This window comes from Trachurus trachurus, assembly GCF_905171665.1.
Source record: "Trachurus trachurus genome assembly, chromosome: 5".
Lineage (NCBI taxonomy): Eukaryota > Metazoa > Chordata > Actinopteri > Carangiformes > Carangidae > Trachurus > Trachurus trachurus.
The window spans coordinates 31,053,467-31,080,954 of record NC_139896.1 but is presented as its reverse complement, the minus strand read 5'-3'; the positions used below and the strand labels follow the sequence as shown (position 1 = coordinate 31,080,954).

Below are 27,488 nucleotides of genomic sequence, written 5' to 3'. Positions count from 1 at the left end.
AATAAAAAGAGGAATGTGTCTGAACGTTATGTGCAATAGCTACTTACTGCATACTTTTTTTTTTCAAGTATTTTTTTTTTGTGTGTGGCTTTTTTGCCTTGATTGGATAGCACAGTGAGATAGACAGGAAAGGGGGAGGCAGAGAGAGGGGGAATGACATGCAGGAAAGGTCTGCCCGACGCGGGACTCGAACCAGGTACGACTGCGTTGAGGACTGTGGCCTCTACATGGGGCGGCCGCTTTTAACCACTGCGCCACGCAGTTAACTTACTGCATACGGTACTTTGATAGTATTCCTGGAGCTGACAAAGCTACCAAGTCAGGGAACAGTCGTTCAGACATAGGTAAGTCCCACTAGAAGTGTTCACTAGCCTTAAGAAACTATTTTTTTTTTTAATTTTTTGCAACTGTGTCAATAACCATTGTGATCCTGGGCAGTTTGTCTACCTAAATAATCAGTTGTGGACTTGTGAGTTTAATTTCACTTCAATGTCTATCACCACTTCTAGTTGGCTTTGTTCTGTCGAGATCATCATGGTCTCCAATGACCACACTGACAACAAAAAGAAAACTTACATTAAGCGTATAACATTTAATAATTCATTTGTAAATAATAATATATATAATAAATACATACAATTTGTTGTTTTAAGACCACTTTTTATTTATTTATTTTGTGGTAGCTAGGCTAATTAGTAGCTCCACTGGTTGCCTAGGAACAGTCCCGCCATAGCCACGGTCATAGCACAAAATAGCATAGCACCATAGCACAAATTCGTGAGCTTTGTAGGGGGTTGGTAAGTGGATTTATTTGTTTGTTCTTTTTCTGTTTTATTTTTCCATGCTAACTTACAGTTAAGGCTCTACCAGAGAGAAAACATTTCCCAATACTATTCATTTGAGTTAATTATTTTCCAAATTCCAATGTTGGTGTTCAGCAAGGAAACAAACAAGCTAACTGTTAACTTAACTACTAATTAAAACACCTGGCTGTAACATACAGCTCCAACGACGTAGTGAAGGGTAGTGAAGGGTAATTTGATGCCTCTGCGTGTGTCCTCAGGATCCCGGGCGGTTGTGTTGAGAGGAGGGAGGAGAGACGCAGGCAGACACCGACCCACCGACCACAGGGGCAGCAGCAGCAGCAGCAACAACACCAGCAGTAATACTGTAGTAAGAGCAGCATGACCGGGAACCACCACGGTAAACAGACCTGACCACTTTGACACTGCAGCAGCTTGCGACGAGACGCCACTTACGGTGTCCGGAGGGGGAGTGACACGTGAAGTTGTTCACTGCAGTAGAAGACGATCCAGATCCGAGAAAGAGCAAGTGGTCTCCGGCTGCACTGATCAGGTCAGTCACCTTCCGCTGCTCGACAGTCAGCTCGCTGCTCTGTCAGTCCGTGTACGTGCATGACACAGGGGGAGAGTGTGTGTGTGTGTGTGTGCTGGCGATTGTAAAACACGGGAAACCACCTTAAAGCATTTTTTAGATAAAAACCGAGTCAATGTGCTTTTTTAAGGAATCCACTTCTTTACAAAATCTGACATTGATATTAACTGATCCCTCAGTCTTTTCTTTTGAATAAATAAAAACCATTTTGACTCAAACGCATAAAGCTGACACTGTTTAAGTTATTCCAAAAAAAAAAAATCCCCTTGCTTTTCCGCTGCGGTGAGAGTGTGCCGGATATCGCCTAATATCTTGTAATAGTGGACACGTCTTGCAGTGTGACAGATTGCCAGTGGCGTACAGATGAGGGGGGGCGGTGATGGTGAGGGCGGAGGGGTGGGGGGGTGCGGCCACAGGACTGACAACTGGCACACAGTCAGATGTTGATCCATAGTGTGTCAGCAGACCACAGTGTGAGTGTGAGCTTGACATGCAAACACCAGGCAGAGATTTTAACCATCAAAGTGGTCACAACTTCTCAGGTGAGTCAAGGAGACTGTATGTCACTCAGACATATAGATTTCTATGAACACAACTTTCTATGTCGTCTTGTATGAATTCCTCTTTCATGTCTTTAGCTCGTCTGGTGTCTGGATGCCCCGTTGCACAACGCTCAGGCAGTTCTGTGTTTATGAATTGACCGGAAAACCTTGGTCGTGACTCAGCAATAACGTGGACTCAAGCTCAGGGGCCAGAGCTGATTTTTTTTATTGTAGAGATTGCTCTATGGCTCTTTGGTGAGCTGATGTGAGCTGTTAAATGGTTTAATGTTGTTTTTATTGCGATGACATAATGACACTTGAAAGGAGAACTTATCAGTTTGTTGTACAAGGCTCAGACTATCACTGCCAACAGAGACTGTGATTGTTCATGCATTTACCACGATCACGATATGTAAGATCTTCGTGTCAATAATCTGACAACTCAGGGAAAACATATAGATTTTATAGGCATACACAAAATTCTCTATATTCAAGTAATGTACGCGTAATATAAAACATTATAAAATAATTCAACTTTTAAGGTTTTTGATCTTCATAGGTCTAATGGGAGATCTCAGACTATTGAAAAATATTATTTTGCTTGAGATATATCCATATGTCTGCTTATACTGTATTTTAGTCAGATTTGATTGTTGTCGCTCAACACACAGAATTATTAAACAAAATTGAATCTATAAAGTTCACAGTGTTTCAAGAAAATCCAGTATCTGCAAGTTTACGTAATGCATTAATCAGGAAAAATAAATGCTTACAGTTATTTATTGAGCAAAAACATAACTGGCCATCCATGTGGGTTATTTAGAGTCAATGATGTGATGTCTCCTAATACTCAGTGATTATTAAGTTGGTGGACATCGTCATGCTTCCTAAATAAAAAAAGTAAAATTTGTTTAAAGGAGAGAAAGATTTACTGGCAAGTTGTTGTCTTCTACCAGAGAAAAGGTGTTCTCTGACATTACAAGCCACAGTATTGAAAACAAATGTCAGAAACAGAAAGTCACCAATCAATAAGTCTACTTTTCATAACTCCTGAAAAGAATTGTCAGGTAATCCCATAATAATGAACTAATAATACGAATATGAGTCTAATTCTGCCATTTCTGTACCTGTTCATCAGAATTAAATCATAGGTGCTCAGTTAATTAAAGGTTAAAAAATGTCATCAGTTTTAACATGGCTATTTTAAAGTAGCAGAACTTATGATGCATTTGTGGTTGAGAAATCATCTGTTTTGAAGAAGTCACTGAAGGTCATCTAGCATACTCATGGGTTAATGTCATCATATCCCCTCCACATTTTAGTGCAATAACTTGATTAACAGTTGTGGTATTTTGGCAGTGATTTGTCAATAGAGCATGCTGACTTGGTACATATATTTGTGCTTTGCGGGTTGTTTGAGAGTTGGACAGTGTAGATAGTTGTGCCAAACACACAAATGGATTAAAATCACAGGAAATTTAGATCAGTCACAGGACAACACACCACGCTGGTAAAATGATCTTGTCATCTCTGCTTGAGCCGTGCAAAGTCTGACTGAAGTGTGTTGATACAGTACCAGTCTGTGAGTTATTGCGTATCAAGTTATATAATTCCTAAAGAGAGGTGCGTGTTTGTGTGTGTGACTGGGACAGATTTGGACTTTGTTCTGTTGTCATAAATGAAAGGAGTGTCTCAAGATAGCATGCTGTGTTTATGTTGTCGCTCACACGGCCTGAAAGTCATGGTTAACTCTCAGTAGACAACATACCTCACCACAGAGCTTTACTGGAGTTGGTGTACAGTAAAGACTTAGTATACGTTCTTAAAGAAAACCTTGACACCAGGATTCACCTTGGTTTTTGAAGATCTGGGTTGATTTAAAACAACAGACGGAGCGCTGTAGGTCTTGTGTTTGCACTAACAAAACATAATCACTGCATGAAAGGAAGGAAAATATTCAAGTCTGCATCAGTATCTGTATGAATACATACAGATAAAAAGAGAGCGACATGCTCCGGTTCAGCCCACAGATAGCTAACCACTTCTGCCTCTACACCGCTGACATCCTGGTTTGTTTACTATAATTTAGCGTTTCATGTCGTCGTCGTTCATCTGTTTTTCAAAAGGCCCACCTTTGATTTGGTTTTATCAGATGACGTTCATATAGTTTAGCCATAAGGTTATCTCATTGATTTTTAAATTATGTGTAATTATTAACTTCAAGGATGATCGTTACACTATTTGTTGTCTTGCAGCATTTTTGACATTTAGCTAGATTCCTGCAAAGAAAGATGGCACCACCACAGGGTGTTTGTTGGTGACAAATTCAGCTGTACTAGTTAATCTTTTATGTCTCCATGGTTCTCTGCTAAACCACCACATCCTCTCTTTTAATGTACAACACTGATCAGGATCAGGATTTTGATCAGCAAGTTTTCAGCATGATTTTTTTTTTCATACAGAATTAGATTTCATATTCAGTGACTGACTGCACAGTGGGAAAGTCAGTCAGAGTTAAACAAAGTGATCCGATTCAAATTCTTTCCTATAGTTTTCTGAATGAGTTTGATTCAAAAGTTGTGTGAGCATAAAGGTTTAAACCTGGCCTGAGCCATTTGCTGCATGTCATCCCTTCTCTCTCTTTCCTTCCTAACCTATCCCTCTCCACCAACCCTCTGTTTAAAGGTAAAAATCCCACGCAAAAAATGCTGCATGTGTTTAGTGAACAGACTCCATGTATCATTTTACTGAAGCTGTTGTAACCATAACTCTAATTATTTTCTCTCTTTCACCATTAAAAAGATAACATTTCCAATTTATGTATTTCTTCTTTATTGTGATAGGATAGTGAAGAGAGACAGGAAAGTCAGGGAGAGAAAGAGGAGGGATGACAGGCAGCAAAGGGCCACAGGTTGGATTCAAACCCAGGGCCGCTGCTGTAAAAAACCAAGCCAGATGCTTCACCAGTGTGGAGAATAAGATTTAATTCATATGATGTAAACATGTTTATGTCATAAATCTGGTTGTCATTAAGTATTTAAAGCAGAAGTAAGCGATCCGGTCGTTTTGGCTAACTTCCTGTCAGCCGATGGAGTTAGCAGTCCCCGCCCTCGTCCCTACGTCACCACATTCACGCGCATCCCTTGGCTGCACACACAGAGAGGACCGCCCCTTTATGCTGTTCTCTCGCCTCATTGGATAAAGGTTGTAGGATACAAGGAAAGTTTTCTCCTCGGCTTACAGCAGAGCAGAGTTACTGACAGACCCGTGTTTCAGACCAAACACTCTATATAAGTGATTGCCGTTGGAAGATATAACTATTTAAGACTTATATTAACGCAAACATTCTGCTTACTTCTGCTTTAATAGAAATCCAGAAATTTTGTGAGCACCAAAGATGTTGCTTCAGTCACAACAACACCGTCCATTGGAGAAGTTTCAATGCAACATAAAAAAAAACTTTCAGTTTTTTCAGTTTCAGAAGTTTCAGCAATAAAATTTAAATATCTTTTTCCCTAAAATCTTGTTATTACTCAAAACCCATTTCCACCTCCCCTTACAAATAACTTACGTTAAATTTACAATGTAAAATGATCAGGTTCTTCCGTGATGATCAGTAAATTGCTTGTTGTAGAAATGAATTATAATTTGTGCAATTTCTTGAGGGCAAAGAACCTGTACATGTTTGACATTTTCGATTGAAAAATGAGACATGATTAGCAATATAACAAAACAATTGTCTCCCAATAAACTTGGTATCTCATTTTGTCAGCTCCACAAATCGCATTCTGTACAGAAACGTGAAGAAATCGCGTTAAGGCCCCCATCAGTTCAGCCAGTATTCTGCTTTATGGCTGCACCCACCCACACAATTTCACAAATACACTAATAAGAAGAATTTTCTTGCCAATGCACTTTAACATAGATATTAGTCAACAGACAGCAAGGATATCCAGCAACCTCTGTCCTAATTTCCCTTTTCGAATGATGTGGGAGCAAACAGCAGCTCCTCAGGTCAAAACCTTCGTCTCCAGAGGGAACTTAGGACTGAGTCAGACTTGGTGTGCACAAGTACTTGATGTGGCCCTGTTTGAGACATCACCACTTCAGGTTCTGCTGGGCATGACATATGATGAATGTAATCCACCCCCTCAATTTAAAATTAGCCATCAATGGTTAAATGCCAAATGATGCCACAGCAATAGAACAGGAACAAAAACATTCCCTGTCGAGAAATGTTATTTTTAACTTCTTGTAGTTCCATTTGTGTTTGTCCTCGTCATTAATTATTTGATGAATAAATACGTCACTTTGGATAAAAGCCCTTTGCTGAATAGGTAACTGTAAATAAACTGTTTATGAAGCTGCGGCCCCTTATTATCATTGTTATTATTGATATGATTGCCATTGGTTCCAATGCTAGCATGATCCACATGCAGTTTAAGATGACAGTGGGCAGATTTACCCCCTAAAACCTCCAGTGTTGTGGTAACTGTTGACAGCATATAGTTTTCAGGCTTGGGCTGGCTAGGTAGTGATGGAAACATTACTGCACCTCTGTGTTGGTTGGTTAAAAAAAAGAGAGAAACCAAGTGTTTTTCTCTTCACTTTATGAAAAAAAAAAAATCATGATATAATATTCCATTCCAGTCAATGAAACAGCATTGTTCTTCAAAGATTCAAGAATCAAGGAAGCTTTATTGTCATTGCGACAACATGTAAACAAAAAACATCACTCCCACATAAAACACATAACATATAAAACATATAACATTAATTAAAAAACTGTATTAAAACCGATAAATTATTAAAGTGCATAAAAAGGACCTGAAAACGCAGTCAGAGAAAATATTTGGCAGGATGTATTTATAATAGTGCAGCTGAGCTTTTGAGATCTGATCACTCAGATCATATCCAGAGGCGGACTGGGCCACATGTGGCCATATTCTTTTAGCAGTGTGAGCGCGTGTAAGGACTGGGTCACCCTACTCAACTGCTGACCTCTGCCACAGTCCTGCCACAGTTTCACAATGAACCAAACATTTTTTTTATCATTTAAAATTACTAAAATGAAATTGAAGTAATTTCAGCATAGGTCTGGGTGCAGCACATTGATCACTCAACCCCTCCCTGTCCTGCACTCTCTCTCTCACTCTCTTTCCATGTTATTTTCCCTCAAACGCATGGGCAACTGACCTGCCTGACTGGTAAGAAACAGCAATAGAGCAGGGAAATAAGATCAGACCACAAGTTGTCACTGGCTAATGCAACGTGTGAACCATGTGTGAACTGTGTTCTTAGAACTGTCCACTTGTGATCGGATCACTGACGGCTCATGTTAATGTCAGACCTCAAATAAACCTATTGTTGGGGCGCCGTTTAGCTCAGTGGGTTGAGCAGGCACCCCATATGCAGAGGCTATAGTCCTCGCTGCAGCCGGCTTCGGTCAGAATCCCGCATCGGGTGGCCCTTTGCTGCATGTCATTCTCCCTCAGCCTCCCCATTTCTTGTCTCTCTCAACTATCAGTTTAAAGCAAAAAGCCCCAAAAATATACTTGAAAAATTCTATTGTTACTTGTAGGCAAACGAAAAATGTCAGATTTTGATGGTATTGTATGGTATTTGGTAAGCTACCTGAACTAAAACTTACTTACTTGAAGTAAGACAGTGGTTAGGTTTATGCCATTCATAGTCTGCATTTTCACACTTTGTCACTTACGGTTAGAATAAAGGAGGCTTTTAAGATGAGGTCTACCAAGTGTGCTTGGTAAACCTCATGCCATCTCACCTACAGTATGGGGTTATTTTGGGTGTAAACTTCCTCAATTTTAATGAAGAGCAAAACTAACATTTACTTAAACTCTGACAGCATCCAGGATCAATTGAGGCTGTGGTACAGCACAGTGGATGCGTGATCATGAACAGGGGCAACAAACCAGTGATGAGCTTATTCATGACCTTGGAAGCATCCTACCAAGTATGTTACAGGTGTACCATAAGGTAGTTACCTACTGTACAGTAGGTCTGCTGTATGTGCACTAGCGCGGTACGGCACGGCACGGCACGCTTTACTTGCTTTTCCACTAGCCCCTTGTACCTGGTGCCAGGTAGCCTACTGGGCAGAGCGTCGTCGCGAGCATCGTCAATTTTTAAAACCACAGTGGCAACAGCCACCACTGATCTGTTGTTATTCCTTCACCTGAGTTAAATGACTACTGTGTGGAAAAATCGAGGTGCAGATGAGTGAGTTTGGAGCTGACGAGAGGATCGAAAAAAGAGAGAGACGAAAAATGCGGCCCTGCGATAGCCCCTGCGACAACTCTGCCCCCGCTGAGGAGGAACTAGAGAACTCAGCTGTAGTGGAAAAGCACCTTTACTGTACCAAGCCGTGACTGTGTAGTGGAAAAGCGCCTAAGCTATAACTGGACAACGATCTCTCAGGTGAGGGGGGTCAGTGAAGGGTCAGTTGTTGAGCCAACTCTGACACTCATTTTGTTCATTTCCCCGAAACTTCCTTTATCTTCGACAAATCTAGATCCGTTTCTTGCGCGCACACCTTTCCCGGCACGCATATTTACAGTGTGTTCTGTGAATGAGATTCACGTCATGTCTTGTTTTTGTTATTGTCCAGCCGAACCGCAGCCGAAGGCAGCACACTCCCGTCTTTTCCTCTCCACTTTGAGAAACAGGGCATGACCCTTCCCCACATTGTACCTCTCCCTCTTCCTAGTGCGGAGCCCTCCTCTCCCTCCCTGTCCCTGTCAACTGAAGCTATAAATCCTCTCCGCTGTGATTTCCCACACAGGCTCCACAGCCCGGATGACACTAGCTCACGGTGATCATGAACTAGCGTGATGTCATCATAAATGACAGTCATAAAACCTGTCATCTCTTGAGTCTGCCTTTCTCATCCTCATCCGTCCTCCTCACTCTTTCCAACTCCTGTGCCCTGTTTCACGCTCAGCTATGTGTGTGTTTGTGTATGACAGGGTGTGTGAGACAAAGATAGATCGATTTTGACTTTGTTCTCTCGTCATAAACAGGAGTGCCCTGAACTGCCCTTTGTTTATCCTGTGCACACATGTGTCCTTATACATGTGTGACACCCAGGCACCTACATGTCACCATGTGTGGAGTGTCTGCATGTGCCTCTGTGTGTGTGTGTGTGTGTGTGTGTGTGTGTGTGTGTGTGTGTGTGTGTGTGTGTGTGTGTGTGTGTGTGTGTGTGTGTGTGTGTGTGTGTTTGTGTGTGTGTGTGTGTGTGTGTGTGTGTGTGTGTGTGTGTGTGTGTGTGTGTGTGTGTGTGTGTGTGTGTGTGTGTGTGTGTGTGTGTGTGTAAGGCCTTGATAGCATGTACCACTCCTTCCCCTTATCCAGCAAGGAAGCTCTTGAAGCTCAAGGGACTCATCAACCATAAACTCATAACTATTTAAAGGAATTAGGCAAAAGTTCATGTCCTTAGACTTAGATTATTAGATTGTGAAAACTGCAGATTCCCAGATAGCAGCATATGGACCATACACACACATGGAGGTGTATGCTACAGCAGTTACCACTCTCTTTCAGTTTCTTCTTTTTCTTTGACCATCGTGTGTGTGTGTGTGTGTGTGTGTGTGTGTGTATAGCCTTGCCCATATTTCAGGTCAGACTTTACGTTGCAATGAGCTTCCATGTCCTTGCATGTGAATATGGTATAATTTGTGTGCCTTTGTTTTCATGAAAGGAGCCGATACCTTTCTTTACAATCCCCCAGAGTGTTGTTCAGCGGCCACTTCAGTCACCCTGTCGTCCTGTGATACAAGGCCCGCCTCACGTCCCAGTCACATTATGACTCTGACAGCAATGTAGTACACATCCTGAGCATCAGTGTGTTTGTTTGTGTGTGTGTGTGTGTAGTGTATGTGTGTTTGAGTGTGCGTATGTGATTCTGGCAAGCCCATTCCTCTTACAATCACAATGGATAATTAAATATTCAAACAATGACCAAAAGCTGGACAGACTGATTGAAGAGTTAGATTAGCTCGTTAAGTTTGTAAACTCATGTTGCCAGGTAAGCATGTTAATATATTTGCTGTTTTGCCGCATTACAGTTGTTGAACAGATGTAAATGACATAAATATGACTTGACTGATCAGTCATCAGAAGTGCAGAGCAATGCAGACGTGATGAGGCTGCTCCACTCTGGGTCAGCTGCTGTTGACTGTGCGGTGTGGTATCATTCAAACCCTTTATCTGTGGAGGCAGTCATCTTCATTCACAGTCTCATTTGGGGAATTGACATCACTGTGCTGTGAGTGGCAGAGTTGCTCAGATTATGTCATTAACAAATTCACCACTCACTAGGAATAGTTCAACATTTCAGGTAATGCTGTAATGATGATTTTTTACATTTCTATTTGTATTTGAAATAAACAAATGAGATGTGGATGTTGGTTGTTGAGCTTCAGAGGAGGATATATTTGAACTAAACTGTTTCCACCCATTTTTTTCATGCTAATCTCTAAAGCCATGCACAGACATGATGGTGGTATTGACATACTCATCTAACTCTCAGCATATTTCCTGAAATATTGAACTACTCCCTTAAACTCCTACATGAGGTAAAAAACAAACAAACAAACAATGCAGCATCATGGCAACAACTGCTGGGATGGTTAACAACACACAGCCAACAACCACAGTGCCTGCTGCTTTTCATGTGTCTTTTAGTGTGAATGCACACTGGTAGGTGAAGCTCAGGTTTCACACATCAGAGGTGAGGCTATGTGTTTACAGCCAGGTGTGAAAAATGCAATTTTGTTCACTTAAAGTTACAAAAAAACAGTTCCTGGCACTAAAAACTGACAGGATGTTGTGTCTGAGTCGTTTTACAGTTAAGTTGCAGCCTCTTTGGTGTATGATGAGTTTCTGCACATACAACATAACACGAAAAATGCACAACATAACGAACAGAGACACAAATGCTAGCTTCTAGGTGGATGGAAAAACAATTGATCTGATGAGTCATTTTTCACAGTTTTTCCCCACAACTGAGGTTTTTTTTTTCAGATTCATTCTTGCACCTGAGGTTTATGCCTCCCACCTGCAGCACTGCGGCTTCCTCAGACTGTTAAACGCAATGGTAGATCTGTCACGGTGTGGGCAGACAGACACCTTGTATGAACCTTTGTATGGCGCCAGTGTTATTCCCTAAAAGTTTTCACTGCTGATGAAATTCAGTTTCATTCAGCTAAACATTTATTGTTTTGACCCATTCTGACATTCTCTCTGATTGGCTCTGCAGTGTTGCAAGGGTCGGTTGTTTTCCTCATGCACACTGTCACACTTGCAGCACGGGAGCGGAGGAGTGAAATCCACTGTCAAGCTAACGTGAGATCTCTTGACCCCACCTGTCCAACCTTGACCCTTTCCACCAGAACAGCCCAGTTACGAGTGAATGATTGATAGTAGCAGAACAAGCCGAGGCTCATTCTCTGACGTGCTCAGCCTGCCTGACTCTCCTGTCTCATTTCCTTCATTTTAGGAACACTTCTGGTCACATAAATTGTGCTTTGTCAATTATTTTGCATCCCTGTATAGTCTGTATATATAAATACGGCAGAAATTTCCCATCGTCACACTCTGTAAGAAGAAACCACTTCTCTGTTGGTTGTCTTGGGAATGCGTACGAGTGCTTTACTGCGTGTTTAACATTAGAACTCATTTATAGCTGCTCTGCAGGATACTGACCTATGCTGGCTTTATTCATGTATTTGTTTTCATTTTGAAAGGATAACATATGGATCAACATCAATGTAAACGCGTCAGTAAACCAAAAGATTAATTTGTCAACCGCTGTCCCCCGACCGATGGCCATATGCTCAGTTATCTCTTGAAAATGCATCCAGCATAAAATAAAAACTGCAGACTGTAGCTTAAACATAAACCAGACAGTTTCAGTGATTCGGCGATTTCTCAGAAATTGTAACCTCGTAGTTTGAACCGACATCGGAAAAAACGGACAGACTTGTATTGTGTTGGAATTGCATAAGGAGGCAGAAGTGAGTGCGTCACTGCGTCACACACTGAGTGACTGAGTGGAGGGAGAGAAGTGCAACCAGAGAAGCATGATGAGGTTGCCTGTCAGAGTGAAGCAACAGGAAATCATCTGCATCTGATGTCTACCACCTAACACACACACACTCATGCACACGCACACACACTAGCTCATGCACATGTACACACATTCAAGAAAAAAAACACATAAAGAGAAGTTTTTACTGTAAGTATGCAGAAACATTTACACATGAAAAAAATGAGGAATGAAGGAGACACTCTGCCGCCTCCCCCACAACCAGCCCCCCACCCACACACACACACACACACACACATACGGACCACATGATAGTTAGCTGTCTGAACTTCTGCTGAGCCCAGACTCTGTTAGAAAGAGAAAATGTGTGTGTAGTTCCCTTTCTATGGGTCATCACTTCCTGAGGAAAAGCATGACCACACACACATGCACGCACGCAAACACACACACACACACACAGACACACACTCACCACCACCACTATACCACCACCACACCAGTCTCCTCACTGCCACTGTCAGTGAGCTGACACCGAGCACTCGGTGTTAGAGGCTGAAACAGGAGGAACAGGGTGAGTGGAGTGGACTTTCCTCTGCCATTTATGAGTGTGTCTGTGTGTATGTGTGTGGATGTGTGTGTGTGTGTGTGTCACCGTCAGCCAGTTTGTCGCGTGTGTCAGCTGTGGGCACAGTGAAGCAAAGACCAGTTTACTATCGTATGCGGGCAGGTTGCTGCAGTGAATACATGTGTACATTCAGTCTGGTGAGCTGGCTTCCACTTTTAGTCGATTAGGAGCAGACATCAGTGCTTATCAGCGAGATACTGCAGGTCAACCAGTTTTGTTTGATATGCAGTGTGCCTTCTCTCAGACACTTTATCTCTTCATGAGCTTGCTTGGGTTTGTGTGTAAGACCGACGTTGTCGTAGTTTGTGGCACCAGTGAACTCAGAAACCTGCAGGTCAAACATTTTCTCTGTTTCGCCAAGTGAGAAAAAAAAATCGGGGTCCTGTTAGGCAGTTCCATATTCTCCATATTCACACAGTTCCCCTTTGTTAACAAGTGAATGCACACACACAAGGTCTGAATTAGACTATACATTAAATATTTAGGATTAAAAAGCATCAATTGCATGTGAACTCACATCTTTGTGTACGTATAAAATTCAGAGATGAGGCAAAACACATAAACAGCATGTTTTCTCCAGCTCAGAGTGACCTCAGGTTGACCCGGTCCTGCACTACTTTCTTAGCTTTGGAAGTTGCAATACAAAAACCAGATAACAATCTAATACAAATCAGAGAGAGCTAGTCTGGGTGCTGTTTTACTCAGAATTGTGCCAAACAGACAGAGATTGTGGTTTGTAGCCTCCCACTGTGTCGGGCTTTGAAGTTTCATGAGTAAATTCAGTACCAACCGAGCAAGTGGGTTTTCAGACACCAAGAGACTCTCGTTTCTGTTGAGAGGGCACTCCAGACCTCTGGCTGACACCTCGGGTGCACTTAGTTTTCCACCACTCTCCTGTTTGATCATCTAGGCGCAGACGGGGGAAGGCCCATACAGGTAATTCTGCCCGTGGTGGCTTTACACCACCAAAGGTAAAACTGAGTGCCAGTTTCCTGAAGAGTGAAGGAGGATGGTAGTTTTTTTTTAGGTTTTTTTTGCAGTTACTTTGCATGAGGCTTTTTCCACCCCTCTGCTCTTGAACTGAGCACCTGCCCACGATCACGTTTAATGCAGTCCAATAAACCACAGCATTATTGCAACAAGTGACCCAGCGTCCCACAGCTTCCTCATGCAGGACTAAGCAGGCAAGAATCCAGCACGCTTCGTCTTTTCAGAGAAATTGTGGGGGACTGTGAGGCAGACGTGCAGGCGGGCATATCTTTGTTTTAGTCATGACACTGAACCACATGCTGTTTTACATGAAGAGGTCAGGAAGTCACAGAGCTCTGAGCACTTACTCTCTTTCTCTCTCTCTCTCTCTCTCTCTCTCTCTCTCTCTCTCTCTCTCTCTCTCTCTGTATATCACACTTGCATACATTCATATATATGGGACAACTGTGATAATACAAGTGGCTTACAGTGCAAAAAAAAGAAAGAAAGAAAAGAAAGAGAAAACTACGCCTTCCTCTAGAAGAGGAAATACTCTGCAACAAGTCATTTTGTCTTCAGGATGTCATAAAAGCAGCACCAAGAAATTTGTCAAGTGCTAGACTGTGATAAATTAGGGGGTTGTGGTTGTGTTTACGTCAGAAGGGCACAAATTTATATTTATCTGTTTGCAATTCACTTCTCTAGCACAGGCCAACAACCTACTAAAAAAGTACACATTTTAGAATTGTCGTGGTTTGTAAAGAAAAAGAAAAGTACAAAATACGTTTCCCACAGTGCATCTGATCGAGTGAATGTAGTTCTCACCCTCAGAGAGCAAGCATAGTTTTTATTCAAACAGAGAAGATAAGAGTGTAAATGCCTTGAATGCAGCAGGACAGGTTCTGCCTTTTGTTACTAAATACACCAGACTACGTAGGCTTCTGTCCTGTCCTGAACTACATCGCACTTTGTGTGTTTTCTTTGCCTGACTCTTAAATGACTCCCGATGTGTAGGAGTGTAAAAGAAGAAGTGATGACAGCACTTGATAATGTCTGACTGCACGGGTAACTTCACCGTCAGCTTTTTCTGCATTCACGTAGTCTTTTTTTTTTTTTTTTTTGTATTGTACTGTGTTTTCCGTCTTGAGCACTTTCTGTATACAACCTGACAAAAAAAAAAAAAAAAAAGCAAATTCATTGTAATCACCAAAACTCCATTTTCAAAGGAACAAAAACGACCTCAGCCACTCTCTGTGCAGTAAGCGGATCCCGGCCTTTGCTTCAGTTCATTTTGGACCGGGTGTGGGGAAATATGAACGTTAAAAAACATTTAATTCGTTTTGCAACTCTGTCCCTAAAGGAAAGATTTCACATCTCTTTGTTTGACCTCATGGTTTCACCTCTTTTTCCAGAACTGCAGTTTTTCGCGCTGTGAGAACAGAGTCATTATCACTCCCAAAGTTAACATAATAATTTTATTTAATCCAGCTTTTGTGTCACTTGTACACAATACTTTTTTTGGGGGGGTTGATGGCCGGTGTTCTTCCTTGTACATGTTCCTTGTACACACACACACACACACAGTACCAGCCTGGCTTGTACAGGTACATCAGCTTGCCCAACCTGCCCTCCAGTTTGACGTTGGCCTTTTGTTATTATGCCATGACATGAAGAAATGGATGATAGAACATACTCCTACACACTGTGCTCCTGTACCTGGAGGACAAGTTCTCACATGTGGAAATCTGAGAACAGGCAGGAGACACCGGCTAAACTGTCGCACACATGCTCTCATCGGCACGCACAACCACACACGCACACACGCAAACTTTACAAACACAGTGTGTGCTACATAAACCTTAATCATCTGTCACCTTTTATACCGTCTGACAGGTTGTTTGCCCACGCAGCTCACAAACTTGTTGGATTCAGTATAGATTTTGTATTACAGCATCTCCATGGACACTCTGCCTACAAACTTGTTTCACCTTGGATTACAACATGATTTAAGCACCGTGGTTTAACTGCCAGACTGCTGCGGCCTTCCTTGTTTTCTTTGCGCACGGTGTTGAGCACAGAGCATGAATTTCTTAAGATAAGGGTTTTTTTCTTAATACCCCTCGAGAGATGTTTGATTTCTTGAAGTGGTCTTGGGACTTGCTCTCTGTCACCTCTCTCACTTTATCTCACTCCTCATCTCTCTCTCTCTCTCTCTCTCTCTCTCTCTCTCTCTCTCTCTCTCTCTCTCTCTCTCTTTTTCTCTCTCTCTATCTCTATCTCTGTCTCCATATGATTCGCTGCCAACCAGGACACAAGCGGCTCCAATGCGTTTGTCTATTTTAGGTTTGGATCACCTGGCAAGGGGCCAACAAATGGAAAAATAACCAGGTTTCTCTGGTTATTAATAGTCAGCATTTTCCCCCTCAGCTGCTTCCAAGGCGGTGGAAGTGATACAGCTTGCGGGAAAACACACACACACACACGCACACTTTCGCTCCCCTACTCTGAAACAATGTCACAGTCACTGTGAATTTTAAGTGGATCCCCCGCTGATTTTGCGTTGCCACATTCCAAACAAGTTAAAAAGGAAACAATGTGTAGTTGAGAAAGGAGGATGTTTGCTCCGCGGGGATGTTTTGCCAGATACTTTGGAGCCATTTCAAGCAATTTTTATACCTGGTGCTACTGTGCCATCGGAGTATTGCTATTTTAGTTCTGTCCTGTTGCATAATTCATCTCATTCTTTGTTAGGTTTTTTTTTTTCTTTCCCCTCAAATTGAGCGCCCAAGGTTGATTAGAGGGGGTTTATTTTGAGATTCGGTGGCAGTTACAAAAGGTTGTTTGGCAGGCCATGTAGTTCAGTACACAGACCTTTTAGTCTATTGATTATTTATAAACTGCAGCTAGTTTGTCTTTTCCTTTTCAGAGATTCTTTAGTTTAAATCAGGGTCAGAAATCAAGCATGGCTTCCTCCCTCTTAAAAAAAAAGAAAAAAGCGTGGGAAAACTAAGTCGTTTCCAGCACTGATATATATATATAAAGACACGGATCAGCTATTTCCTTCCTACAAGGAGTTTTCTTCCATCAAATGTTGCGTGAAAAGTTTTAGTAATATCTAAGGATACTAACAAATGTTGTCTCTGTATCCATGCCTGATATAGCTTGTGTCTCCACTGAAGACACTGTCAAGCCAAAAACTATTATAAACACATTACTGAACCCAACTCTTCACTGAGTTTAACCCCACATACACTATCCTGCTGATGTAAACACTAGATATGAATAATTTCCCCCTACAAATACACTCATTGCTGAAAAACTTCTCAGTTGTTTAAATAAATTATTTTAACAGTTCTGAAACTGATACTGTAGTTTATATTTCTGACACATTTTTATTTGATATGTTTGTCAGTTTTTGCAAAAAAAATTTATGTTAAGACATGGACAACGTTAAACAATAAACAGATTTTACTCATTTCTGCATAACCAAACACATTTTTCCCTCTTTATACTGTATGGCCTTGTATGTTGTTGGCTTTCATTTAGACTGTCGTAACGTCTGATGACTGGACTTTGACCATCTCGGCTGACTTTCCTCCTCCAATGTCTGACCATCTCAGTTAGATATTGAAATGCCTGACTTCATTAATTTTTATCATCACAGAGCTGAATATCTAGAGGGAGCTGTGTGTTGATTAAGCTCATGTTACCATACAGTACATGATTCAGGTATTTTATTAACGGTAAACAAAGATGATGTACTGTATTTTTCTCAGTGTCAACAGATGCCATGAGAAGACTAAAACCAACAATGAATTTACACAAACAAGTATCTGTGCTGCCAGAGATTTCCACAGGTGTTCAAAAACTGTTAAAAAGACTGAGAGCCAAAAACAAAAACCTGGCTCACGTGTTGCCTCATTAAAGCATACATGGCCACTGTAGTTTATTTTTAGTCAATCTCATATACATCATCCCACTGCAAATACTTGCAAGTGCATCAAATGCACAACTAAAAATAGTCCGAGGGAGCACGCAGAGAGCGCAGACCTACACCAATGTCAATGTCAATCAACAAACACCGCACTTTATAAATAAAAAAACAAAAACTCAGACTCAGTTGATCCAGATCTGAAACCAAATGTGTACCCCACACCTCCAACAAGTTCAGTTTGAATCAGGTCTGTACTTCTTATGTGGTCCTGCTGACAAACAAACACCAGAATTTAAGTAGGACACTGCTATAATTGTTATGTCTTGCTCTATATGTGACCTTTATTGTGTGTTGGTCTTTGTATAGGATTTGTGGTCAATTAGAAAAACGTAGAGAAATGGTTTATTTGAAAAAAAGAAAAAAAAAAGGGACAGTGTGTAACACAGCTCCATGTTCAACTCCAAAAGTCAGAATCCTACATCCTTGGCCTCAGACAGACAGAGGCGCAAACTGTCCTCCTTTCTGTGTCCTTTGGTTGGGCAATCACACAGCGAGCCACCCAAACAGCAACAGAGGGAGACGGTGTTTTGAGCAGAAGAGGCATTCTGCACCAGAGTTCGTCTTGTACTCCCCGTGACACGATCTGCCTCCCTGCGTGCTAGATAACAGACAGACTGCAGGAATGAGCCGCAGGACCACGAGCACTCATCGTGCTGTTTGCATGGGAGGGTGTGTGTATCTGTTGCTTGTGTATTACACTGTTTGAGCTGATATATTTCATCATTAACACCATAATGCTGCATCTGGTCACATTTTACTTGGTATCTTTCTTTCTCACTTCCTGTTTTTCTCCTCTTTTTTTCTATCCCCTCCTCCCTTTCTCCCTCTGTCCCTCCAACTTTTCCTCTTCCTCCCCTCCTCTCTCTGCTTCTTCTAGTGTTGTTTTCTTTTAACAAGGCCACATACAGTCAACAAAGGACATTGCATCCGCTGACTCGTCACTCTTCATCTCTCCCCACAGTAGACATGGTGGACACCCAGCAGCTCCTTGCCTGGCCTGTGGGTTTCAGTCTGAGCGCCGTGGACCTCTCGGAGCTGGATGACAGCTCCCACTCCCTGGACATGAAGCATTTGTCCACGTTAGACTACACCTCCATCTCCTCCGCCTCCATCCCTTCCTCCCTGTCTCCCTCGCTTGTGTCCTCCATCTCGTCCGTTGGTGTGGCCTATGACCCCAGTCCACCGCAGAGCGTAGAACCACTGACCAACATGGACTACACAAACATGCACAGCTACAGGATGGAGCTGAGCACACACAGTAAGTCTGTTTCATGGGTTAACCAGAGCTCAGTCTATTTTCTCTTTTGCTGGATAATTTCTGGCGGGAGGCGTACAGTACTCTACAACTTCTTTTCAGAATCTACTTGCACCAGAAATGTGAAAATGCATATGACATATTGACATATTGATTAGTACTTGACTACTTTTGTTGAATAGTGGTTGTAGTCACTTAGAGATTCCAGGACACACATTTGGAAAAAAAAAACAGCTTCAACCAAAAGTGCATTAAATCTGAGGTTAGAAAGTTTTTTGTGCTTGCATGACTCACTGTTCTGATTACTTACCCTTCTTACACCAGATTCAATCAAGCTGGAGCCAGAGTCACCACCTCAGTACTCTGACAGCCCTGTGTTCTCCAAGCTTCAGGACGACACGTCGACGGCATCGCTAAACATCGAGTGCCGCGTATGTGGAGACAAAGCCTCGGGGTTTCACTATGGCGTCCATGCCTGTGAGGGCTGCAAGGTAGGACCGAAATATCATGAGTAAAGATGAAACTAAGACAAAGTGGGGAAGACAATATAAGCAATTCAGGTGACTCTTTTTTTTTTTTATCCAACCACCTGCTAAAAACCCAAAGATGTTTACTACCACAAAAGTAAAGTAGCAAATCCTCACAACTTAGAGGTTTGAAAAATGACATAAATGTTAAAGCCTTCTTTTTTTTTTTTTGGCATCGCACAATACCTTGAGATGATTTGTGGGGTGTTGGATGTTTAATGTGTAACTTTATTTACATCAAACCCAAAAAACACAAGGCATTGGTATCTCTTTTCTTCCTGGTGAAAGAGGAATTACTTGGATTCTAGTCCTTTTAAAATGTTTTTTACGTTACGTTACATCTCAAATAATTACGCACAGTAGTGGAGAATGAATGATTGCTACTCTCAAAAAGTTTTGCTAAAAAAAAGTCATACGACCTTAGAGTCATGTCAGGAAATGGTAATGGGTGTAACAACTTGTACTGCAAAGTTTAGTTTCTCTGCCAGCCTTCCTTTTTCTGTCACCATGTGTCACTCTGAGGTGAAATAGGTTGGTGGAATAAAAACTCTATAATGCTTTGGAGAGAATTGTGTATTTTTTTTTTTTTTTTTTTCATTTTTTTGATGTCTGTCACTTTAACCACAAGCCCCATATATTTTCCATCCTGTGCAGGCTTCTACAGACAGACAGCCAACCCCTTAAACTCTGTCTGTTTGTCTATCTGCATAGGCCATAGTGTATAAATAACTAATAGAGTGAGGGGGAGGTTTCACACACATCTCCATTTTCTTTGAAATATTGAGACATTATAAGAAGAGTAGCTATAAATTGTGACATTGTCCTAAGAAATACGAGATGCATTTTCAGAAACTGCAGCAGTTCTTTGTATGAAGATTTCAGTTTGGTTCCAAGATGTTTTCACAGGTCTGAAATTCTTCCAGGAAAAATAGAAAGAAAAATCGCTATTTATTTAAATGAAGTGTAAAAAGTGAAAGAAAAGCTCAGTGAGACTAAAAATAGAATGTGGTAAAAGGTGTTGTAGTGATTACAGGTTACTTTTATTAGAATAAAAAGATGTCTGCATTTGAAAACTTGCTCTATCATTATCATCATTATTTTGTAATGTTGGTTACTATTAAAATTACAAATAAGTGCATATAACTTTGGAAAAAACTAAATATTTGAACTAAAACCCTCTATCATCAGAAGAAAATGGCATTTCTAAATACAAAACAATATATAAAAAAATCCTCTAGTAACTATAAAACGATATAAATGTTGGCTACACTCGAATTAACAGTAGATTTATTCAAAAACTACTTATACTCAATTGAGTATACCGTAAGTCGTTTTTGTGGGTGTTGTGACTGATATAATTTATCTCTTTATGCTACAGATGTTTGGGTTTTATTGCATTTTCTAAAACCTATTAAAACACATACAGGAGTCACATTGCTGCACTGTGCAACAGTTCCTCTTTTACAATGCATGTGGATGCTAGTTTATTATGAGGTGGTGGCACATTAGTCTGACTCATCTGATATAGACTGTGGGTCTAAGTCTGCCATCGCCTGTCAACTTTACTGCCAATTGCACCCTCCTCCCCTCTGCCATCTGCCTTTCACCTTTTTCAAAATCCCCTTTGCGCCGGGAAACAAACAACAACCTACACGCTGAAAATGACAAGTTCTGAAGAAAATTTGCATTGCATGCAATCACACATGCAATGCACATCTCTCACTGTTTTTGTGGCATTTTCTTTGTAATTAGCCATTTCAGTGCAAATGTTTCACCAAAACAAGTTCCCACCAACATTGTTTTGCAGCGACGTTGTTGCTGCATCCTGGGCTCAGAGCTGCCCAAGAGAATTGTGATTGGTTTAAACAAATAAATACAAATGAACCAGAGCATTTTTTTCCCCTCATTGTAATTGGTGCAACAAGACTTTGTATGTGAAGCATACGCCCTCCATGTGCTTTAAACTAAATCCACAGCTTAATCTTGTCCCTGACAAATAGACTGTTTACTCCTGTCAAAGGAACAATTTCTTAAAACTACAGTTCCCAGCTGTTTTCTTTCTTTAAAAATAAAGTCACATGCCAGAAAATGCTGAAAGCAAATAAAACACATTGTTGGTTTTGGCTTGGCCATGGGACTTGTTGTCATTAAAAAAAATAGAATATAGATTTACAGAAAAAATGACCACAGTTGTACACTACATTTAAAGGCTTTACATTGCTGTTGTTGTACACGGCTGTGTTTTATTAAAATGTGTTTTTAATATTTTGTCAACCTCATTTGCACATTGTAAGCAACAGAAGTACAGAATGACACGTGTCATGCAGTCCAGTACAACACGATCACTGACCACAGCCTTAAACATAAACAGGAATCAGCACCCCTGTGCCTCTCTCTGCCCTCTGACACTGCCATGGTTGTTGTGTTGGATCCATTACAATGTACAGAGGTTTGTGTTTTTCTATCCACTTAGTCTAAATCCTACTGTACCTTTGGAGGCTGAATGAAGCGAAGGTACAGTAGTCATTGTTCTGCTCAAGTCTCGGGGGACACTCACCAGAAGAGGGGGTCAGCCAAGCAGGCAAACACTTAATTGTTTCAAAACAGAAAACATTCTTTATTGAGGTGGAGTCTTGACCCTCTTTGACTTCCTCCTTCTTTAAATAACCTACTATTAAAAAGGAACATCTGTGAATTGTAGGAATGCAGATGCCAAACGCACCAAGCCACCTGTGTCCAGATGTGGGGGGTTTTTTAATTAAAGCTTACACACAGTTCTCCTATCAGAGCCTCCGCCCCACACTTCTTTATTTCTCCGTCCTGTTCAATTCTTCATTTTTCTTCCATTAGCTTTCTTAGTCATCTTAGACAAACACCGCAGCCAACAACAAACCTGTGTGGCTGTGCGTAGGAGTGTGTGTTTTTGAGAGTTTGACCATGGCTGTAGAGTTAATAGCTGAGATAAGCACAAGTCTTATGGCTCCTTTGGTCCTAAGGGTGAAAACATCAAAGTGCAAATCCACTCTAAAATATATTCTACTTTTAAATCCACCTTTGAATCTGCATCTCGTCTTGCTGCATCACCGAAAATGTCATCTTTTTTTTTTTTTACATATTGTATTTCTTTTGATTTCTGTAATATCAAAACAGTTTATTCATAAAACAACCAGGGTCAACCAAAGTGCTGGATAACAATACACAATGAAAATCGCAGCAATCCAACCAATAATATATTTTTCCTCTATTATGCTTTGTTAAGAATCTTGTCTTTACTACATTCCTGATCATACTTTTACTGTCTTATATTCCGGTCAAGTCAGCAAAATGAATCCTATAAAGAAAAACCTTACATTCAAAGGAGCAAATGTACGTTTCCTGTACTGTTGTGGCATGGCTCTCTCACCCATTCTTAGAAAAGTGTCAGAATTAGCAGAGCAGAGCAAATGTAAAGAAACCCGGCAGATGTCTGTTGCACCAAAGCCCGCAACTAAAATGTCTTGCTCTTTCTGTTTCGCAGGGTTTCTTCAGACGCACAATCAGGCTAAAGCTGGTGTACGACCACTGCGATCTTCACTGTCGCATTCACAAGAAGTCCCGCAACAAATGCCAATACTGTCGCTTCCAGAAGTGCCTCAATGTCGGCATGTCGCACAACGGTAAGATGGTGACACTGTGAAATATACTGTACTTGTGCAGAAAAATCACTGTACAATCAGATGCTTGTTTCATTTTTCACCTTCATGCGCACACTCCCCACATCGAGGTTTTCACCTACAGTACAGTACCCATTGTTCACACAGGAAATGACCTTACATTTATGTATACATCAGTATAAATAAGCAGGTGTAAGTAAACAAGTCCAATTCTTTTTTTGAAATTGTGACCCAGGAAGTGTCTTCTTGTAGACCAGCCTTTGTGCCTCTGATGCTCTCTGAGAACAACAGATACACCCTCACCACACTGTTGCCAATTTGATCTTGAGGTGTGGTGGTAGTATATGCAGCAATGTACACCGCTGCCTTATAGGTTGCCAGCTGCTTCTTCTGTGGTATCGCAACCCTACATGTTTCAGTTCCCAGCATTAATGCAAAAAAAAAAAATTACCAGCCACCCCTGACAGTATAATTTAGAAATGAAACTGTGGTCAAAGGGTTGTAAGTTTAACCCCCCTCCACCTCCTTCTGCTCCTAAACACCTCCTAACCAAAGCCCTGAATTTCTACATTTCTACCTGGCTTTGTGGCCGTCTATATCAGGCTCCCGAGGCCCATTCTGGCACATTTGAAACAACAATTGGCTGTAACTGTGTTCACACTCTGGTGACCATGTAACAACAGAAATATGGCAACAACAAAAAAAGTCCCATAAATGTCACACTATGCGCTCTGTCAGCTCTGCCACCATTGCAGTCATGGCTCCACAAGGCTTCTGCTTATTGTGTACAGTACGGAGTGCCCGGACTTCATGTTTTCCCTTGAAAATTGTTTTTCAGTGACAACATTCATAGTACACAAATTGTCAATATATTACATTTGAATTAAATCCTCAAGAGTTGTTTAAAAAACAGTAAAATAAAAAGAACAAGTGAAATTAGAAAAATCCACATACACAAGCCCACTCACAGACCTGAAAGATAACAGTAGCTACTGAAATCCCCTACCAGCTGCAGAACTAGTGTCTAATAACAACAATTTCAGGTGGTTTGAAGCAAGTGGATTGACCCACTGTGAATGCTATCAGATAACTGTGCGTCACACGCTCCACATCAAAGTATAAAATATCTAGAGAAATCATGCACTGTATTGTAAAATTCTTTCTTCAGTAGCAATGTTGCCCTCACCCATCACTGTTCCCCTGGAGAAAGGTTTTGTTTTGTTAGCCATTGTTGCCCACTGAAGCGCATCGGCTGGTACAGCTGGGGCCCTTTTCATTTCAATTACTGGCTCCACCTCCACAGGTGAGTTTCAGCATGGCTGTCACGACTGTGTGTAGGTGTGCTGCACAGGTCGTGCCTGATTGACATCGCCCTGACTCTCCTGTTAGTTTTGTTGCACCTGTTAGGTCGAGACAAATTTCAGCTTTTACTCTTTGATTGATGACTGTTGATGATCTCTGAAAAGTCTTTGGGGAGCCTCACACAATGTGAGGCTTGAAAGCCCGGTCGCAATTTTAGTCACATTATCTAGCTTCCCACTCTGGAGGAGGCTGTAATGTGATAGTGAACATGTCATAGTGATGAGCTAGTGTCGTATTCAGTGCAGATATTGCACATAGTCGAGTGAATTTAAATTTATCAGCTAATCTCAGTGGATTCAGATGAGATTGAGCGGGAGATAAAGGAAGTATTTGCAGAGATTGGTGCCAGTGCCACTTCACCTGAGCGCTGTCGTTACACAAGACTTCATCTGGGGAAATATGCTCGCGTGCAGAGGTAGAGGAAACTTGCAGAGCTGTAAATTATACAACTCTTTATCAATCACTTTATTGTCATTATGTATTATTATTGCAGGCTCACTTACTGCAGCCAAGCACCATTGATCTTTCTCTGCTCCGTCTGTTATGTAGTCATGCAGTGTGTGTGTGCATGTATGTACACACACACACACACACACACACACACACACACACACACACACACACACACACTTATATAGATATTCCAAGTACACATCCTGAGCATCACTGTGTTTGTTTGTGTATGTGTATATATGTATATGTATGTATATATGTGTATGTATATGGATATACACATACATACAGTACATAGATACATACTAATAGATACAAATAGTGAAGGATGCACAGGATCTAGATCCCTCCACATCTGGTTTTAACATGACATCTGTATCTACGACTTCAGTGTCATCATCATTACTGAGAGGCGTGTTGCATGACTTAATTTTTGCACATGTGAACTACAGAGCATTCTGTAGACACTTAAATGTCACATGGGGCAGTAAATATGCTCACATAGTAAAATAGGAAGATGTATTCCTTTTGTTAGCTGATTGGATACAGCTTTCTGCTTTCATGAGAGTATCTGGCACACAGGTGTCCAAACATGTGTTTGGCTAATTAGACTTACGGTCAGGAAACTGTGCCAAGCAGATTTCCTGGCAGAGCTGTCGCAGAGCTGTTAGAATAGATGCATCTTGACTAAAGCTGGGCAGACACGATGCATTTTTTCATTAATCTTGTTCAGATCAATTGACCAGTAGGACGGGAGTACTCACACTGAACTCACACTGACAATTCTGCTAAATCTTATTCAAACAAGACGACCGTGTCCTCAGCAGTGTTGACAGAAAGCGGGAAAGTCGCCTGTACTTCTTGCATTTCTGCAATTATGAACAGTAAGTACAGAGAGACAGAAGAAAGTGATCACGGTGCAGATGGATGGAAGAGGCAGGCTATACAAGGCTAAGCAAGCACAGTGTTCAGTTCAAGTTCAATTTGATGAAAATGATGAAAAAAAATAGCTTAGTTTATCACAGATCTCTACATAGCAATGTGTTAAATGGGACCATTGAACTATTCAAACTGCAGCCACACATCCATCCAGTCCTCACAGAGCCAGATCATTGATCATAAAAGCAATTAATCGGAAGTCGTTGCAAAGCAAATTAATTCAGTCCATTTATAAAATTTGTGGTGAGCTGTCAGTTCAACGTGAAAAGCTATGAAAAAAGATTTAAACTTTATGGTTAATAAAAGTCCACTTGAGCTGAACTTGGATAATATTTCCGTGGATTTAAGCTCAACTACAACAACAAAAAACTTAAAGTATCTACAGCACTGTTTGGAACCTGTTTGTTTCTCCTGTCGCACCACTTTATCTCTGCGTTTCTCTCCCTTCCTCCACCTCCACTCGTATCTCTGCTGTTATTTCTGGAGGTACAGCCGGTGCTTTGAAAGTCTGCTCAGTGTTTTTACTTTATCAATGATTGACATCTCGGAGTACATAGACCTCGACTGATTTCTCCAATCTGCTGTGTCACTGCTGTGGGCTCGTTGCCTTGTTCGTGATAGGGCAGCTTTAGTTTGTATTCATTTGCTTAAGGTGTGCATTCATTGCACAGTCAGCATTACACAATCACACACACACACACAAACACATATTGGAGGAAACGTAGAGCACTGGCTTGAATGGAGGGATAATTAATGACTTCCACAAACAGAAAAAGAAAGTTTAACCATTTCACAACATTGCATCAAATAGCAGGTTGACTAGAACGTTGTCACTAAATTACTATAGGAGCTATTTCACAATTATACAGTATGTTTGGCAGGTATAATGCAGTGTGAGTCATGGAAAACCATTTGGAATTATAGTTCATTAAGTACGTCTTTGATGGACAGACATGAAACTACTCCTAGGAAAGTTTTGTACCCAGTGATGTACCTATTTTTACGATCTACACAGAAGCTTAATAGAAAAGGTATAACCACTTCACAGCAGTGAAAAGCGACACAATGACACAGCAACAACACAATGTCAAGGTCAGCTTCAGCCAGTTGGGCAAACCCATCCACACTTTGTCCTACATGTTAGAATATACTGTATATCAATATATCAATCAAAGTAAATTAATTTGAAAATCTTTTCTATATGAAAAAACTAATGGAAAAGAACTGGTTCTTTTGATGGGCCAACAAAGTGTCATATTATCTGCACGAACAGCTGGAAAGGTGAGAAGAGTCAGAGTTATATCTGGATGAGATTGTTTTTCAGGTTTTGCAGTGTGCTGTGTAATTATAATTACCGATGTGTTACGCAAAAACAGATTATTGAATGTAATTGCGATGTGAGACACACCTCAAAGAATGACACGAGGGATGTGTCTGACGTGTCCCGCCGGTGGATTTTCCCTTTCACTGAAACATGGTGTGGCATGTGTGAGTCACTTGTGAAAGTTGTCTTCACTCTGCCACACGGGGCTGTGCATTTCCAGGCGCCACGCTGGGAAGCTTTCCATTCGGCAAAATTTCCTGTCTCTGTGTTTCAAAATTAAGCTTGGTGTGCTGACATCTGGGCAGTTGAAAGGGTTGTTACTAAACGCTGGGATTATGAAAAGGCAAGTTAAGAAAAGAGAGTCCCTGAAGCATCCTT

The 27,488-nt window shown here is 41.2% G+C and overlaps 1 protein-coding gene across 5 annotated transcripts in view; it reads left to right on the top strand.

The window, feature by feature from the left end:
• Nucleotides 1–562: 562 nt before the first annotated feature.
• Nucleotides 563–27,488, top strand: part of pparg (peroxisome proliferator-activated receptor gamma) — a 34,870-nt gene continuing 7,944 nt past the window's right edge. For 2 of the 5 annotated variants that reach the window (XM_083971958.1, XM_083971956.1), the window contains exons 1-4: nucleotides 1,789–1,937; nucleotides 18,559–18,855; nucleotides 19,177–19,343; nucleotides 22,897–23,035. In XM_083971958.1, the coding sequence (XP_083828084.1) occupies nucleotides 1,886–1,937; nucleotides 18,559–18,855; nucleotides 19,177–19,343; nucleotides 22,897–23,035 (655 nt within the window). In that variant the 5' untranslated portion in view covers nucleotides 1,789–1,885. Of the gene's footprint in view, nucleotides 1,357–1,788; nucleotides 1,938–18,558; nucleotides 18,856–19,176; nucleotides 19,344–22,896; nucleotides 23,036–27,488 lie in introns of those variants that run through there. The other 3 variants (XM_083971959.1, XM_083971957.1, XM_083971960.1) reach the window with 2 other exon arrangements.